General features: G+C 38.1%; 1 protein-coding gene across 1 annotated transcript in view; it reads right to left on the reverse strand.

Annotated features, from left to right (window-relative positions):
* Positions 1-17,821, reverse strand: part of porb (P450 (cytochrome) oxidoreductase b) — an 81,645-nt gene that overhangs the window by 56,927 nt on the left and 6,897 nt on the right. The window contains exon 2 of the mRNA XM_061925775.1: positions 3,015-3,197. Within this exon, the coding sequence (XP_061781759.1) occupies positions 3,015-3,197 (183 nt within the window). The remainder of the gene's footprint in view (positions 1-3,014; positions 3,198-17,821) is intronic.

Here is a 17,821-nt window from a genome sequence, read left to right on the forward strand (position 1 = left end):
TGCCCAAACGGAGATTCAAATCCTCAATCTTCTGCCTGTGAGGCTAACCACTAGGCCACAGTGCGGCTGCCGTTAAGGAATCTGACACCAGATCGTGTTGAATCTTGTTTTTTGTCCCTTTATAAGTTTGAGACCTACGTTTGTGTACAAAACCCAAAACCAGTGAAGTTGGCACGTTGTGTAATTCGTAAATAAAAACAGAATACAATGATTTGGAAATCCTTTTCAACTAATATTCAATTGAATGGACTGCAAAGACAAGATATATAATGTTTGAACTGAGAAACTTATTTTTTTTTGCAAATAATCATTAACTTACAATTTAATGGCAGCAACACATTGCAAAAAAGTTGGCACAGGGGCATTTTACCACTGTGTTACATGGCCTTTCCTTTTAACAACACTCAGTAAACGTTTGGGAACTGAGGAGACCAATTTTTGAAGCTTTTCAGGTGGAATTCTGTCCCATTCTTGCTTGATGTACAGCTTAAGTTGTTCAACAGTCCGGGGTCTTCGTTGTCATATTTTACGCTTTATAATGCGCCACACATTTTCAATGGGAGACAGGTCTGGACTACAGGCAGGCCAGTCTAGTACCCGCACTCTTTTACTACGAAGCCACGCTGTTGTAAAACGTGGCTTGGCATTGTCTTGCCGAAAAAAGCAGGGGCGTCCAGGAAAAATGCTTGGATGGCAACATATGTTGCTCCAAAACCTTTATGTACCTTTCAGCATTAATGGTGCCTTCACAGATGTGTAAGTTACCCATGCCTTGTGCACTAATACACCCCCATACCATCAAAGATGCTGGCTTTTAAACTTTGCGCCTCGAACAATCTGGATGGTTCTTTACCTCTTTGTTCCGTAGGACACGACATCCACAGTTTCCAAAAACAATTTGAAATGTGGACTCGTCAGACCACAGAACACTTTTCCACTTAACTCGGGCCCAGCGAAGCCGGCGGCGTTTCTGGGTGTTGTTGATAAATGGCTTTCGCTTTGCACAGTACAGTTTTAACTTGCACTTACAGATGTAGCGACCAACTGTAGTTACTGACAGTGGTTTTCTGAAGGGTTCCTGAGCCCATGTGGTGATATCCTTTACACACTGATGTCGCTTTTTGATGGAGTACAGCCTGAGAGATCCAAGGTCACGGGAATTCAATGTTACGTGCAGTGATTTCTCCAGATTCTCTGAACCTTTTGATGATATTACAGACCGTAGATGGTGAAATCCCTAAATTCCTTGCAATAGCTGGTTGAGAAATGTTGTTCTTAAACTGTTCGACAATTTGCTCACGCATTTGTTGACCAAGTGGTGACCCTCGCCCCATCCTTGTTTGTGAATGACAGAGCATTTCATGGAAGCTGCTTTTATACCCAATCATGGCACCCACCTGTTCCCAATTAGCAAGTTCACCTGTGGGATTTTCCAAATAAGTGTTTGATGAGCCACTTATGCCAGCAATTTTTAAACATGCTGCAGGCATCAAATTTCAAATGAGCTAATATTTGCAAAAAAAAACAACGTTCTCCAGTTCAAACGTTAAGTATCTTGTCTTTGCAGTCTACTCAATTGAATATAGGTTGAAAAGGATTTGCAAATCATTGTATTCAGTTTTTATTTACCATTTACACAACGTGCCAACTTCACTGGTTTTGGGGTTTGTACATTATTGTTTTGAGTAATTGTCCTGTAATGACTAAGGCGCGACCCAGTACAACTTTTTCATTTCCAATACAATACCGATTATAGAGCCTTACGTATTGGCAAATACAGATATTGATTCAAATCGATATTAGCCCGAAACATACATACTTTCATTATTTTGTAGGGTGAAATGTTATAAAAGGCTTCATCAAGTGAAATGAGTCAAACAGAGAACAATGGTAGATCACTAACCTATTTATTATCAACTATCTGAAATGGACTTATGCTGTCTTTTAAGGGGAACTGCACTTTTTTGGGGGAATTTTGTCGATCATTCACAGTTTCTATGTAAGACAAGAATAAATAGGTATTTTTTTATGCATCCTAGTTTGTAATATACGGGAAGTTTGAGGTCGCTAAAAATGAAGCTAATGGCAGACATTGCTTCTATTGCATCCAAAACATCCAAAAATTGCCAACAACACTCCATTTACATGTTGCGACCTAAATAATGACCAATTGTTGGCGATATTGTTATTATAAGGAACTACTATCAGCAGTGCATTGATCACAGAGAGGTAACTAGCTACTGCAGCTATTGACAAACTGCTGCATTGCCTCTGAGTTGGTGGAGTGGGAACTGTTTTATGGCGACACCTAGTGGCCACTATCATTCATTAAGTTAAGCTCATGAACCAGTACATTGAAAAATGCAGACACGTTTATTACTGAATACTTCGTAATACGCTTCTTCTTGGGAGACTTTGTATCTACTTTGTGTTCATCATGTCTTCTTTGAATAAGAGTACAACATTAAGAGATATATATGTTATCTGACTGTCCAGCTTTGCACAAGTAAACCCACTGCAGGACTGCTTGTATTGGACATTTTATAAATAAATGATAAATGGGTTGTACTTGTATAGCGCTTTTCTACCTTCAAGGTACTCAAAGCGCTTTGACACTACTTCCACATTTACCCATTCACACACACATTCACACACTGATGGAGGGAGCTGCCATGCAAGGCGCTAACCAGCACCCATCAGGAGCAAGGGTGAAGTGTCTTGCTCAGGACACAACGGACATGACGAGGTTGGCACTAGGTGGGGATTGAACCAGGGACCCTCGGGTTGCGCACGGCCACTCTTCCACTGCGCCAATTTTAGACGCAAGCTAATATAATAGGATATATTAGATTGGGACACTCTTAATGAAAATCATGCTAATGCAATTATAATCAGTGAGTATCATTTTGCATCATCAATTTATCCGACAAGTTATAATTAAGGACAGTAACTTTTGATATTTCTTTAAAAAAAAAAAAAAAAAGGTTTTGAAGATTTTTTTAGAGAACACTCACATTGTTTCAAGCTTCTTGAATTCAGGAATGGATTCAGGCTTCTTGCGGGACATGAACCAATAGACGACAAGGCCGACGATCAGGGAGAAGAGGAACAAGTCAAGGTTGCTGAAAAGGGGCTCGTCCTCATCAGTCATGGCCTGTGTGTGGGTGGTGGTGGTCTCAGCGTCCATGTCTGCCATCCTATTTTCAGGGAAGCAGAGAGAAAACTTGTAATAAACAAACTAAATCTAACTGTTTAAAGAAATCTGTATGAAACTACAAATAAATGACAATATTATAATATATATATATATATATATATATATATATATATATATACATACATACATACATACATACATACATACAGGTAAAAGCCAGTAAATTAGAATATTTTGAAAAACTTGATTTATTTCAGCAATTGCATTCAAAAGGTGTAACTTGTACATTATATTTATTCATTGCACACAGACTGATGCATTCAAATGTTTATTTCATTTAATTTTGATGATTTGAAGTGGCAACAAATGAAAATCCAAAATTCCGTGTGTCACAAAATTAGAATATTACTTAAGGCTAATACAAAAAAGGGATTTTTAGAAATGTTGGCCAACTGAAAAGTATGAAAATGAAAAATATGAGCATGTGCAATACTCAATACTTGGTTGGAGCTCCTTTTGCCTCAATTACTGCGTTAATGCGGCGTGGCATGGAGTCGATGAGTTTCTGGCACTGCTCAGGTGTTATGAGAGCCCAGGTTGCTCTGATAGTGGCCTTCAACTCTTCTGCGTTTTTGGACCATAGTATTTCTGTTCTAAATTGGCCCGCCAACTCCCCTGACCTTAGCCCCATAGAAAATCTGTGGGGTATTGTGAAAAGGAAGATGCAGAATGCCAGACCCAAAAACGCAGAAGAGTTGAAGGCCACTATCAGAGCAACCTGGGCTCTCATAACACCTGAGCAGTGCCAGAAACTCATCGCCTCCATGCCACGCCGCATTAACGCAGTAATTGAGGCAAAAGGAGCTCCAACCAAGTATTGAGTATTGTACATGCTCATATTTTTCATTTTCATACTTTTCAGTTGGCCAACATTTCTAAAAATCCCTTTTTTGTATTAGCCTTAAGTAATATTCTAATTTTGTGACACACGGAATTTTGGATTTTCATTTGTTGCCACTTCAAATCATCAAAATTAAATGAAATAAACATTTGAATGCATCAGTCTGTGTGCAATGAATAAATATAATGTACAAGTTACACCTTTTGAATGCAATTACTGAAATAAATCAAGTTTTTCAAAATATTCTAATTTACTGGCTTTTACCTGTATATACATACATACATACATATATATACACACACACACACACACACACACACACAGTGTATATATTTTTACATACAGTATATACACACATATATACACAGACACACGTATACACACACATATATACATATACACACACACACACACATACATGTATACACACGTGTATACACAAATATACATACATATACGTACATATATATGTACACATTCTCATTTATGTACATATATACATACACAGTATATGTACATATGTATATATACAGTATACATATATACACAGTATACATACATACATACATATATATATATATATATATACAGTATACATATATAGTATACATATACACATATACAGTATACATATACACTGTATACATATATGTATGTATACTGTATACATATACATATATACAGTATACATATATACATACAGTATACATATACATAGTATACATATATGTATGTATACTGTATACATATATGTGTGTATACATATATAAAATATACATATATGTATGTATACTGTGTATATGTATACTATATACCGGTATGTATACTGTATGTATAATGTATAATGTATAATGTATATATATATATATATATATATATATATATATATATATATATATATATATATATATATATATATATATATACACATATGTACATATATGTGTATGTATATATGTACATAAATGTGTATGTGTACATATATGTATGTATACACATGTGTGTTTACATGTATATATGCGTGTGTGTGTATATATATATGTATATGTGTGTGTATATATGTATACGTGTGTCTATGTGTATATACGTGTGTATGTGTTAGGGATGTCCCGATCCAGGTTTTTGCACTTCCGACCCGATACCGATATTGTTTTTGCACTTCCGATCCGATACCGATACTGACCGATACCGATACTGGCCTATCCGAGCATGTATTAAAGTTTAAAGTTATTTAGCCTACTTAGTTGTCAGAATCATGTTGAAAAGGGTTTTAGTACTCTTGATAACAACTAGCCAGCTGAATTAGGGGAGTTTGAATAATACACAATGGTTGGTAACAAGAAACTGACCTGTTTATTCAAGGATGAACACAAAATAGACAACATTATACATGACAAACAGAAATGGCATCATTGAACTAGGGCTGGGCGATATGGCCTTTTTTAATATTGCGATATTTTAAGGCCATATCGCGATACACGATATATACAGTATGTGGATATTTTGCCTTAGCCTTGAATGAACACTTGATGCATATAATCACAGCAGTATGATGATTCTATGTGTTTACATTAAAACATTCTTCTTCATACTGCATTAATATATGCTACTTTTAAACTTTCATGCAGAGAAGGAAATCACAACTAAAAAAATCACTATTTTTTTCATACGGTGTTGATCTGGAAATGTTTGCCTCTGCATTTTGATGATGTGGACGTGTGGTACCGAATGGAGATAAGCGTCTCGACAGACGTTACAATATTTGAACAATGATGACGAAAACTGTTTTCTCTGTCGTGTCCGTGTGTCGAAAATTGTTATGCGCTTATTTTTTTATTTGATTTTGTGCGTGGCATAGATTTTTTGTGCGCAATTGCACAGGCGCGCACCTTAGAGAAAGCTAGCACGGCTGCGCTAGCATCACAGCTAACGTTAGCCATGCTGCTACCTCTCTGCTCGGGGAGGGTGTATACGTATGTGACGTATGACGTGACAGTATGTGACGTGTGTAAGAAGGTGCGCTTGCTGTCTGTGAGAGGAAGATACTGGAAAGAGTGAGAAAAGCCTGTCGTGTAATGCCAGCAACTAAAAGCAACTGCGTGAGAATCCACAGACTTGTGGATGTGTTGAAGGTGTGCTGGAAAATGCGGAACGGAAATTAGGGAGCAGCAGAAAAGTGGAATGTATTATTTAGATAGGTGCGTTGGAAAACACGGACCGGAGTTTTTTTAAAAACTGGATCTGAATCGGCATTTTCCCATGCCTTGCCGATACGCATTTTTTGGCAAATATCGGCGGCCGATCCGATATCCCTAGTATGTGTATATGTATATATATATATATATATATATACTGTGTGTGTATGTATGTATGTATGTATGTGTGTATATATATATATATATATATATATATATATATATATATATATACACACACACACACACACACACACACACACACACACACACAGTATATACATGTATATACTGTATACACACACATATGCATGTACATACGCACGCAGACATATGTATAATATTTATTCCAGATTAATCATTAAAATAAGTCCAGCTTTTATTATTTAGGTTTAAAAAGTCTAAAAATGAGCATTTGTAAAGTTAACAATGTAGGTGTATGTAGAAAGGAGGCTGTCATAGAACTGGTTAATTATAATGACTAACAGATTTGGCCAACTTCTCAAAACAATGGCAACTTTTGTGCATGAATTATTGGACTATTGGTTTAACTCATGATCTTGCATGTTACTGTTAATAAAGACCTTCTAGTTGGGTTTCTAGAACAGCACACCTGAGCTTCTATAACAGCAGCACACCCGCCCACCACCCATGTGCTAGAGGACTTTGTGCTCTGGACGCTCATGTGTCGTGTTCAGTAGTGAACATATGCAAATGAGGTTTCCAGTGATCCCGTTAGCGTGTTCCCACCTAACAGGACAATTACACAGCACAATACAGGCTTGCACGCCAGCCTCACTAAACGGTACAGCAGAAAACCAACACAGACACAGCTCTTTTCATCAAGTACTATCTGAATTTTGACATTTTGACCAGAGTTGTGTGGCAAAGCCTGAGATGCTTTTTTATACTATTAAAAAAAGATTACTGTTCCATAGTCCTTATTTGTGGTGATGGTTGGCATTCTTTAAGAGCTAAAAAAAATGTTAACCGTTACGCATATATATTTTAAGTAGTGCTGTCAAAATAACGAGTTAATTAATGTAATTAATCACAAAAAATATTGCATTAATCATGAACACACTAAAATTAATCATGCAATTTAATGTGTCCGTACAAGCTCTTTGACCTTAACCGCTCCTGTACACGGTCAGTAATCAAATCAATGCATACGTCAGTGCTAAAATGAATGAGAAGACTCCGACTGGTGAGCTCGCCATCAAATTTCCCTCCAAAATACAGCCTGAAAGAACTTTAGATATCATTACATTCAAGTAAATTGTTTAAAAACGTTCCTGCACTGAAAAAAAAAATCACAATCTCACCAAGTATATAGTTGTAATTTTTTGTCAAAATATTTATACAAACTTAATACAAGACACAATGCCCTGGATAGTATTTTTAGTGAGACATTAGAAGTTGTTTTTAGGCAACGGATCTTCTAAAGGAAAAATATACTACTTTTGAGCATCAAACCTTTGTTATAAGACAAATCTTCACAATGCTAGTAAGTATAGCTGATAATAGGTTTTTAATTGCATTTGTCAAGATTCTGTTTAAGTTTTTAAAGCTTAAATATAATGTCTTATTTCAAGAAATCTTACCAAGATAATTTTGGTCTTGACAATTTTGTTCCATTGACAGATTTTTTTGAACATTCCAAGCAAAGCTATCCATCCAACCATTTTCTACCGCCTGTCCCTTTCGGGATCGCGGGTGGGCTGGAGCCTATCCCAGCTGCACTCGGGCGGAAGGCAGGGTACACCCTGTTGCCATCCTATCGCAGGACCACAGGCAAAAATAACTTGTATTAATGTTTGTTTACTCTTTTTAGGAGGGGCATTTTTTTTAATGTGGATGACATTCTGACAATAAGAATGGATTTGAGTACAAATATTGAGGTCTTTTCTTCAGTAAAGTTGAAGCATGCAAGCGAGTAATCACCTGTGATTAATCATGATCAATCCAAATTCCAAAACGTGAATGATCTGATTCATAAAATAGTCATTTGGCAGCCCAAATTTAAAGACAAATCCTTGGTTTATAGTAGTGTTGTCCTGATACCAATGTTTTGGTACCGGTACCAAAATGTACTTCGATACTTTTCGGTACTTTTCTAAATAAAAGGGACCACAAAAAATGGCATTAATGTCCTTATTTTAACAAAAAATGGTAGGGTACATTAAACATATATTTCTTCTTCAAGTTTGTCCTTAAATAAAATAGTGAACATACAAGACAACTTGTATTTTAGTAGTAAGTAAGCAAACAAAGGCTTCTAATTAGTCTGCTGACATATGCAGTAACATATTGTGTCATTTCTCATTCTATTATTTTGTCAAAATTATTAAAGGACAAGTGGTAGAAAATGAATTATTAATGAACTTGTTCATTTACTGTTAATATCTGCTTACTTTCTCTTTTAACATGTTGTATCTACACTTCTGTTAAAATATAATAATCACTTATTTTTCTGTTTGGATGCTTTACATTAGTTTTGGATGATACCACAAATTTGGGTATCATTATTCATTAGTATCACGGTACTATACTAATACCGGTATACCGTACAACCGTAGATTATAGGTATTTTTAGGTAGGTTTTTTATTGTAATATTATGCTTTTTTTACTCTATTTAAAAAAGAATTATGTTTATTTTACAATGTACCACAAATGGCCCCTAAGAAGCACTTTGTACACCACGTGTAAAGTATCTGAAAAAAGCGTCTTCTTGGCACGACCAATATAAGTGTCCTTAAGCAAGGCACTTCACCCTTGCTCCTGATGGGTCGTGGTTAGGGCCTTGCATGGCAGCTCCCACCATCAGTGTGTGAACATGTGTGTGTGAATGGGTGAATGTGGAAATAGTGTCAAAGCGCTTTGAGTACCTTGAAGGTAGAAAAGCGCTATACAAGTATAACCCATTCATAAATATGATTAGAACATTTGAGCATTATGTTCAATTACAGTAAGTTTGTTTATCCTCAACATTCCTGTCATTTCATTTTGCACACTATGGCATTGAGAAACTAAGTCTTTTTTCTTTTTTTTTAAAATGTACCACAATGGTATCGTACCGTGGCCTTAATACCGTGATAATATCGCATCGGGAGACTTGTAAACCGTTGCATCTCTATAGTGTTTACACGTGTGAGTGCACATGTGTTACTGTGTACTTTTATCCCCCAAGCCATCAGACTGCTCAACTGCACCGCTGATTAACACTTATCACAATTGCACAAAACCGCACGCACAAGAATCACTTTACTTACCACTGTAATTACCGGACTACAATGCTCCTCATTCAATGACTGTAAATAATGTAAAAACAAGAGTATAAAGAAGTCATACTGTTCCATTACCTTTGTTCATACTACTGTCACTACTCAACTGCCTAAAACAGTGTTTTTCAACCACTGTGCCGCGGAGATACAGTCTGGTGTGCCGCGGGAGATGAGCTAATTTCACCTATTTGGGTTAAAAATATGTTTTGCAAACCAGTAATAATAGTCTTCAAATGATGTGTTGTTGTTGAGTGTCGGTGCTGTCTAGAGCGCGGCAGAGTAACCGTGTAATACTCTTCCATATCAGTAGGTAGCAGCCGGTAGCTAATTGCTTTGTAGATGTCGGGAACAGCGGGAGGCAGAGTGCAGGCAAAAAGGTGTCTAATGCTTAAACCAAAAATAAACAAAAGGTGAGTGCCCCTAAGAAAAGGCATTGAAGCTTAGGGAAGGCTATGCAGAACGAAACTACAACTGAACTGGCTACAAAGTAAACAAAAACAGAATGCTGGACGACAGCAAAGACTTACCCTGGAGCAAAGACGGTGTCTACAATGTACATCCGAACATGACATGACAATCAACAATGTCCCCACAAAGAAGGATAAAAACAACTGAAATATTATTGATTGCTAAAACAAAGTAGATGCGGGAAATATCGCTCAAAGGAAGATATGAAACTGCTACAGGAAAATACCAAAACAAGAGAAAAAGCCACCAAAATAGGAGCGCAAGACAAGAACTAAAACACAACACAGGAAAAAAGCAAAAAAACTCCAAATAAGTCAGGTGGTGACAGTACACCTACTTTGAGACAAGAGATATATTGATGCATGGTTGGTTATGGTTTAAAGTCATATCCAACAATTGCGAGGACGACTTTTTATTGTCAACTGAGTTTAGTTTTTTTAATGATTTCTGCTGTTGGTGTGCCTCCGCATTTTTTCAATGCAAAAAATGTGCCTTGGCTCTAAAAAGGTTGAAAAACACTGGCCTAAAAGAACTGTAGACACCTTAACATTTATTACTTCTTATACTGTATATACTGTTATACTATTTGATATTGCACTGGTACTGTATTTGACTACTGTACTTCTACTTGTACTGATACTTCTACAATAACTACTGTGACTTATTGTGCAACTTATTGTCTTGTAATTAATGTACATCAGAGCTATTCAAATTTTTGTATTTCGTGTATTTGATTCCGCAACTAGTGTTCGGATCCCACTGTACGCAATATCTCAAGAGCATGGAAAAAAGCATTTCACTGTGGTGAACTCTGCATGTGACGAATAAAACCTTGAACCTTCCAGTGTTAATAGTAAAATTGTGTTATTTAGGACATTTCTTATTGTACCTCATTTTTTTCTGTACTACTTAATTTTTTCTGTGCAGTACTATGGTACATTGTTTTCATTTAGTAGCACCTGTGCTCCTAGTGAAAAAGCTAAGCGTACAGCCCTGCTATTGGTTCAAATGTGGGAGGTACCCATCCCTATGCATGATAAGTGGGCACTGACCAAAGACACTGACAATTTTTTTTATTGGCATTACCTGGTATGGTTTACAGTGTCAATAGTATAGCAGCTTATTTATGTAATGATGTCCCAGAAGGTCAATTAGCAGGGAAAACAATGTTCTGTCCCTGAGGTTCATTGCACATGAACAATACACAGGTAAACATGTACATGTACTGTACAATTTACACACTTTTGTAGGACATGTAGCCATACAACATCTGTCCTCCTCCTGTAATGGTTGTAATCACAATTAGAGAAGTTACTACAGTAAAAAACAAGCCTTTATGAATTTGCTGTTTAATCAAACAAGGTTTTGGTTAACTTGTGGTTAGTGCAATAAAAAAATTTTTTTTACCTAATAAATGGTACAATCTGTTTTGAGGCAATTTCAGGACATTTTCTTTGTTTGTCCAAGTTAGAGGGTTGCTAAGGCTACAGGTTCAAGTGCGACAATATAATGATCAACATCTGGAGCTACAAAGAAGGGCAATTGAAAATACTCTGTTTTTTTATATATATCTTTTGTTAGATACATATTAAGTCTAAAGATATTACAATGTTTCTATTCAAATGTTGTTGCCCAGTAGTGAATTACCTTTCCAAGGACATCAGCTGCACAGATAAACTAGTGAGTGGGCAGACTATCTTTTTATGTTTTTGATGTCCTCTTATCTTAAGGTCGACGGCGCAAGGTTTCCATGGCGACGTGTCTCATTGAAAATTGAACCGGCTTTTTAAAGCACGATATCAATGACAATTTTTTTGGTCACATATTTCCTAATAAAATCATTGTACTAACTTTTTAGGGACCACAATGTCCCCTTGGGACAGAGGACCCTATTGTCCTATTGTTATTTTTATTTGTATTTTGTGCATCCAAGAACCACCTACTTGTCTTTAGCAAGAGACTAATTCTACCTTTGCAATTTGTTAATATTTTAGTGTAGATTAAGAAGTGATTGTTTTGTGTCCTAATAACATCCATCCATCCATCTTCTTCCGCTTATCCGAGGTCGGGTCGCGGGGGCAGCAGCCTAAGCAGGGAAGCCCAGACTTCCCTCTCCCCAGCCACTTCGTCCAGCTCCTCCCGGGGGATCCCGAGGCGTTCCCAGGCCAGCCGGGAGACATAGTCTTCCCAACGTGTCCTGGGTCTTCCCCGTGGCCTCCTACTGGTCGGACGTGCCCTAAACACCTCCCAAGGGAGGCGATCGGGTGGCATCCTGACCAGATGCCCGAACCACCTCATCTGGCTCCTCTCGATGTGGAGGAGCAGCGGCTTTACTTTGAGCTCCCCCCGGATGACAGAGCTTCTCACCCTATCTCTAAGGGAGAGCCCTGCCACCCGGCGGAGAAAACTCATTTCGGCCGCTTGTACCCGTGATCTTGTCCTTTCGGTCATAACCCAAAGCTCATGACCATAGGTGAGGATGGGAACGTAGATCGACCGGTAAATTGAGAGCTTTGCCTTCCGGCTCAGCTCCTTCTTCACCACAGCGGATCGATACAGCGTCCGCATTACTGAAGATGCCGCACCGATCCGCCTGTCGATCTCACGATCCACTCCACTCTTCCCTCACTCGTGAACAAGACTTCGAGGTACTTGAACTCCTCCACTAATAACAAAACAACCTAAAACCTAACAATAACAGTGCAATACTTTTTCATAACATTGTCACTACTGCCTAATTTCTCTTGTTATATTCTTATTTTACTGTTATATTTTTATTCTCATTGTTGCTTTTTATTTGTATTCTTATTGTAATATTTTTCTATTTTGTTTCCATTTATACCCCCATTATTTACTTTTTACTTTTTAAATTTGATCTTAATTCTGTACACTGCTGCTGGAATTTTAATTTTCCTGAGGGAACTCTCCTGAAGGAATCAATAAAGTACCATCTATCTATCTATCTACCTAATAGTAATTTGCAGTGATTACCGTAAATTCCAGACTATAAGCCACTACTTTTTTTCTACGCTTTGGACCCTGCGGCTTATAAAACGGTGAGACTAATGTGTGGAGTTTTCTTCGCTAATGGCCATAACGTTTTGTGTTCAACGGTTTTCATTAAACCCACGCAGAGACACTGAAATGGTGTGTTATTCTTTGTGCTGTGGCGCCATCTTTGCTCACAGTAGATGTTGCGGGTTGAAAATGTACCTGCTGTTTTAATGCCTTGAACCGGAAGTAAAAACGTCCATAGCGTTTCTGCTCGAAAGGATTCTTCATTCATCATTCCGAGCACTGTACAATATAACTAAAATAATTCATACTTACTGAACCGTCCCATGTGTGATGTCTATGGTAGTGTTTTCATTCATATTTGTACATGCTATTGTAATGTAATGAAGCGAGCGTCGTTCGCATAAGCTAATATGCGAACACGTTTACGAGCGGTATTAAGTAACAATGGTTGTTTCAGTTTCACTAATTCCTTAGTAAAGTCACAAAAACGTCACTGTGGAGATATTGAGTCCGTTTAGCCCAGGGGTCGGCAACCCGCGGCTCCGGAGCCGCATGCGGCTCTTTGATCACTCTGATGCGGCTCAGCAGTTTACTTGCTGAATCCCCCAATATTCCCGCGAGACTTCCGGATTTCAGTGCCTCTCGCAGAAAACTCCCGGGATTAATATTCACCGATTTTCACCCTTAAGGCTATAATGAGGGCGTGCCATGATGGTACAACATTTGGCGCCCACTACGATCTGTATTAACAGCGTGCCAGCCCGACACTTGTTATACAATATACATCTTCTGCTTGAACACGTACGTGACAGCAAGGCATACTTGGTCAACAGCCACACAGGTTACACTGACGGTGGTCATATAAAACAACTTTAACACTCTTACTAATAATGTGCCACACTTTGAACCAAAACCAAACAAGAATGACAAACACATTTCGGAAGAACATCTGCACCTTAACACAACATAAACACAACAGAACAAACACCCAGAATCCCATGCAGCCCTGACTCTTCCGGGCTACATTATACACCCCTGCTACCACCAAACCCCGCCCCCACCCACACATGAACCCCCCCCCCCCCCTGTGCGTCGGTTGAGGTGGGCGGGGTTTGGTAGCGGGGGTGTATAATGTAGCCCGGAAGACTTAGGGCTGCATGGGATTCTGGGTATTTGTCCTGTTGTGTTTATGTTGTGTTACGGTGCAGATGTTCTCCCGAAATTTGTTTGTCATTCTTGTTTGGTGTGGGTTCACAGTGTGGCACATTATTAGTAAGAGTGTTAAAGTTGGGTTTTTTTTATACCGCCACCGTCAGTGTGACCTGTGTGGTTGTTGAACAAGTATGCTTTGCTGTCACCTACGTGAGCAAGCGGAAGCCCCATACAACGTGTGGCTGATCAGGCACACTGGCTGTAGTGGGTGCTATATGCTGTACCATCACGGCCATTCATTTAAAACCCGCGTGCCGCACCAGCTTTCAAATTCCACATAAAGGTGTGGGCAGCGTGTCTGAGACCCCTGGTTTATACATAGCTCAAAGCAACAAAAAAAAAAATTGTATGCAGCGTTATTTCATTTAAAATTTCAAAAAAATTTTTGCGGCTCCCATTGTTTTCTATAATTTGTGAAACTGGTCAAAATGGCTCTTTGACTGGTAAAGGTTGCCGACCCCTGGTTTAGCCGATTGGGAAGCAAGCTTTCGCAGTTAGTGGGTCCATGACGATGACTTCGGTTTTATTTGATCAGTCGTTTACTGTCGTGTTACAGGCGTCGTTTGGAAAAAAATTAAGGTCTGTAAATAAACATTTACACAAACTCATTTTACAACGTATATATTTACGGCTTATAGTCAAATGCAGTTAATATATGAAAATATTTTTTTTTTCAAAAATTTTGTGGGTGCGGCTTATATACAGTTGCACTCTACAATCCGGAAAATACAGTATATTTAATATCGTGTAGGATGCTGGAAGGATCTCTATTAAAGTTAACATGTGTCATGTTAGCCTTGGAAGTGGGGCTATATTTTTGTAAGCCAATTTTTTTTTTTAAGGCGACAATAACTCCACACATAATGTTTGGAAAACTGCTTTTAAAAATATTGTCAATTCTTACCTTTACAAGGAAAATCAAAACAGGAAATAATTACATAAAAGTATACAAATTAAATGGCAAAAAAATCCAAAAAACATTTATGAACTGCTCAAAAGCCTTGTATTTCGTCTTTGTTTGTAAAACTGCTCGACTATTCCAAGTTGGACATGTTGGAATCTACTACAATATTTAATGAGTAGGTAAAGTCTGCTCTCCTGAAGTGTTTACCACTTGTCCAAAGCAAAGTGCAACAAGGACAAAAGCAACCATGAAAGGGTACTACAGGTCAATAGCTGCCTTTATTTTTCTGTGTGCATGCATATGCACATACATTACTTAAACATACATACACTGCATTATCTATGATGCAACATGTATGTCTAAGGCACGGTCATTCAAATGGCGGCTAGGGGGCTAAATCCGGCCCGAGAATGACACCATCAAAACTAAAAATTCCTAAAAACACTGAAGTGCTCCTATTGTTTCAAAGGAATTTGGAGCACTGTAAAGACATTGGCATATATTTGCATTAATATTTTTAACCTAGCTATCTAGGGATCCAAACTTGTTATTTACATAACCGAGGTGTTCCTCAAGGCATTTCTTTAGGGGCTCTACCTTTTTTACACATTTGTTTATATATTATATTGTTTATATATATTGTTTACTTCTGATGCAGTCAGTAACGTATTTACTATTGTTTCTCAAGGTCTAATTTTCAGGACTCGCTTTTTCATCATTTGAACGGACGGATTTACACTGCACACCAAATCTGTTTTTTTCTACCCTCGACTGACACAATCGGAAATATTTTGCCTGTCTGAAGATTTCAAACTGCTTCAAATCTGATCTTTTTCGCATCAGATTCAGGCCTCATCAGGAGGTAGCCCAAATCCGATGGGAATCTGATGTTTTTCAAATGGGAAATGGGACCTGAATGCGACTTTTACGTCATCTTTGGTGGAGCTACATCATTCGTGTGTGCAGGGAAATACGCACCCCACCAGCGGAAGTAGATACGTCATAACAACATCTGGTTTCAGTGAGAAAAGTATTTTTTCCACGGCCAAATTTTTGGTGCATCACGAGTCAATAGTGCACAAATAATAAGATATATGTAATATATGAAGATATATATACATATATAATATATATCTTGATTCCGACGTAATAATTGTTGAAAGACCGTAAATGACGTGTACCCTCTGGCGTATTTGCCTACATTAGAGATGTCCGATAATATCGGGCTGCCGATATTATCGGCCGATAAATGTTTTAAAATGTAAGATCGGAAATTATCGGTTTCATACTTGGTCAACAGCCATACAGGTCACACTGAGGGTGGCCGTATAAACAACTTTAACACTGTTACAAATACGCACCACACTGTGAACCCACACCAAACAAAAATGACAAACACATTTCAGGAGAACATCCGCACCGTAACACAACATAAACAAAACAGAACAAATACCCAGAACCCCTCGCTACCCCGGTATGTTTTAGCGCTTTCATGACGAGTTTACTGACAGATATAAGTAAGAACTTTACACTACTTTATATTAGAAATGGCAACAGCGGAGGATGAATGTCCCATAACAAGAAAATAGAGAAAAAGAAGAAGCTTATCGACTACGGAGTCGGTACAGACTACAAAGGCGGACGCGTGCAATTTTTCAGGATTTATGCAGATCCCAAATACAGATCATCAGGTACCAGAAGGTAAGAAAAGTTGCTTTTGGATAATATTGCGAAACAAAACTCCAGACAATGTCTTACCTTAAACACACATCATATTAATACTCGTGTGTTGAAGCAGATCAAGCAGTGCGGCTTCATAGCTTACCAAAGTCGTACTAAAACATTTTGATAGATTTTTGAGCGCCGTGTGTAATGTTCTATATTTTCAATGGAACATATAACATGTTGGTGTTGTTTGCTTGAGTCTTATTGCCATCATAGTGCAGTCTGCACATATCTCTTATGTTTGACTGCAATCTACTGGTCACACTTATCATTACACAATGTACCAAATAAAATTGCTTCGAAGTCAGTAAGCAAAACCAGAATTATTCCGTACATTCGGCGCACCGGGTTATAAGGCGCACTGTCGAGATTTTAAGTGCGCCTTATAGTCCAGAAAATTCGGTAACTAAATAGGTAAAGGCAGTCTCAAAAGAATATAACCTGCGGAGGCACTTTCTAAAGAAACATCCAAATTTTGATGTACGGCCCCTGAGACCTGGGGCTTTTGAAACTGCGGCCCTCATCATTATGTAGTTGAATAGCCCTGATTCACGAAATCTGCTCAACTTCCTTTGTTTTCACTTCATCAAACTGTGCATGTAAGGGACGTCGAGGCCACATTAGGGCTAGTGCGCGTTTATACTGGAGTCTGATAAAGATCACATTTTACTTGAAATCTAAACAGTCGGCTGGAAAAAATATATAAAAATGTAGTCTAGGTTTACGCTGCAGTATGACTTAAGTAAAACGTAATCTTTATCAGACGCCAGTATAAATGCAACGTCACTTATATGCGCAGTTGGATAAAGTTAGTAGAACGGATTCCGTAAATGGACAAGGAAGTGGCTACTAGGGTTGAGTTTTTTCTTGCCCTGATGTGTGATCTGAGCCGAGGATGTCGTTGTGGCTTGTGCAGCCCTTTGAGACACTTGTGATTAAGGGCTATATAAATACAC

This window comes from Nerophis lumbriciformis, linkage group LG30 (assembly GCF_033978685.3).
Source record: "Nerophis lumbriciformis linkage group LG30, RoL_Nlum_v2.1, whole genome shotgun sequence".
Taxonomy (NCBI): Eukaryota; Metazoa; Chordata; class Actinopteri; order Syngnathiformes; family Syngnathidae; genus Nerophis; species Nerophis lumbriciformis.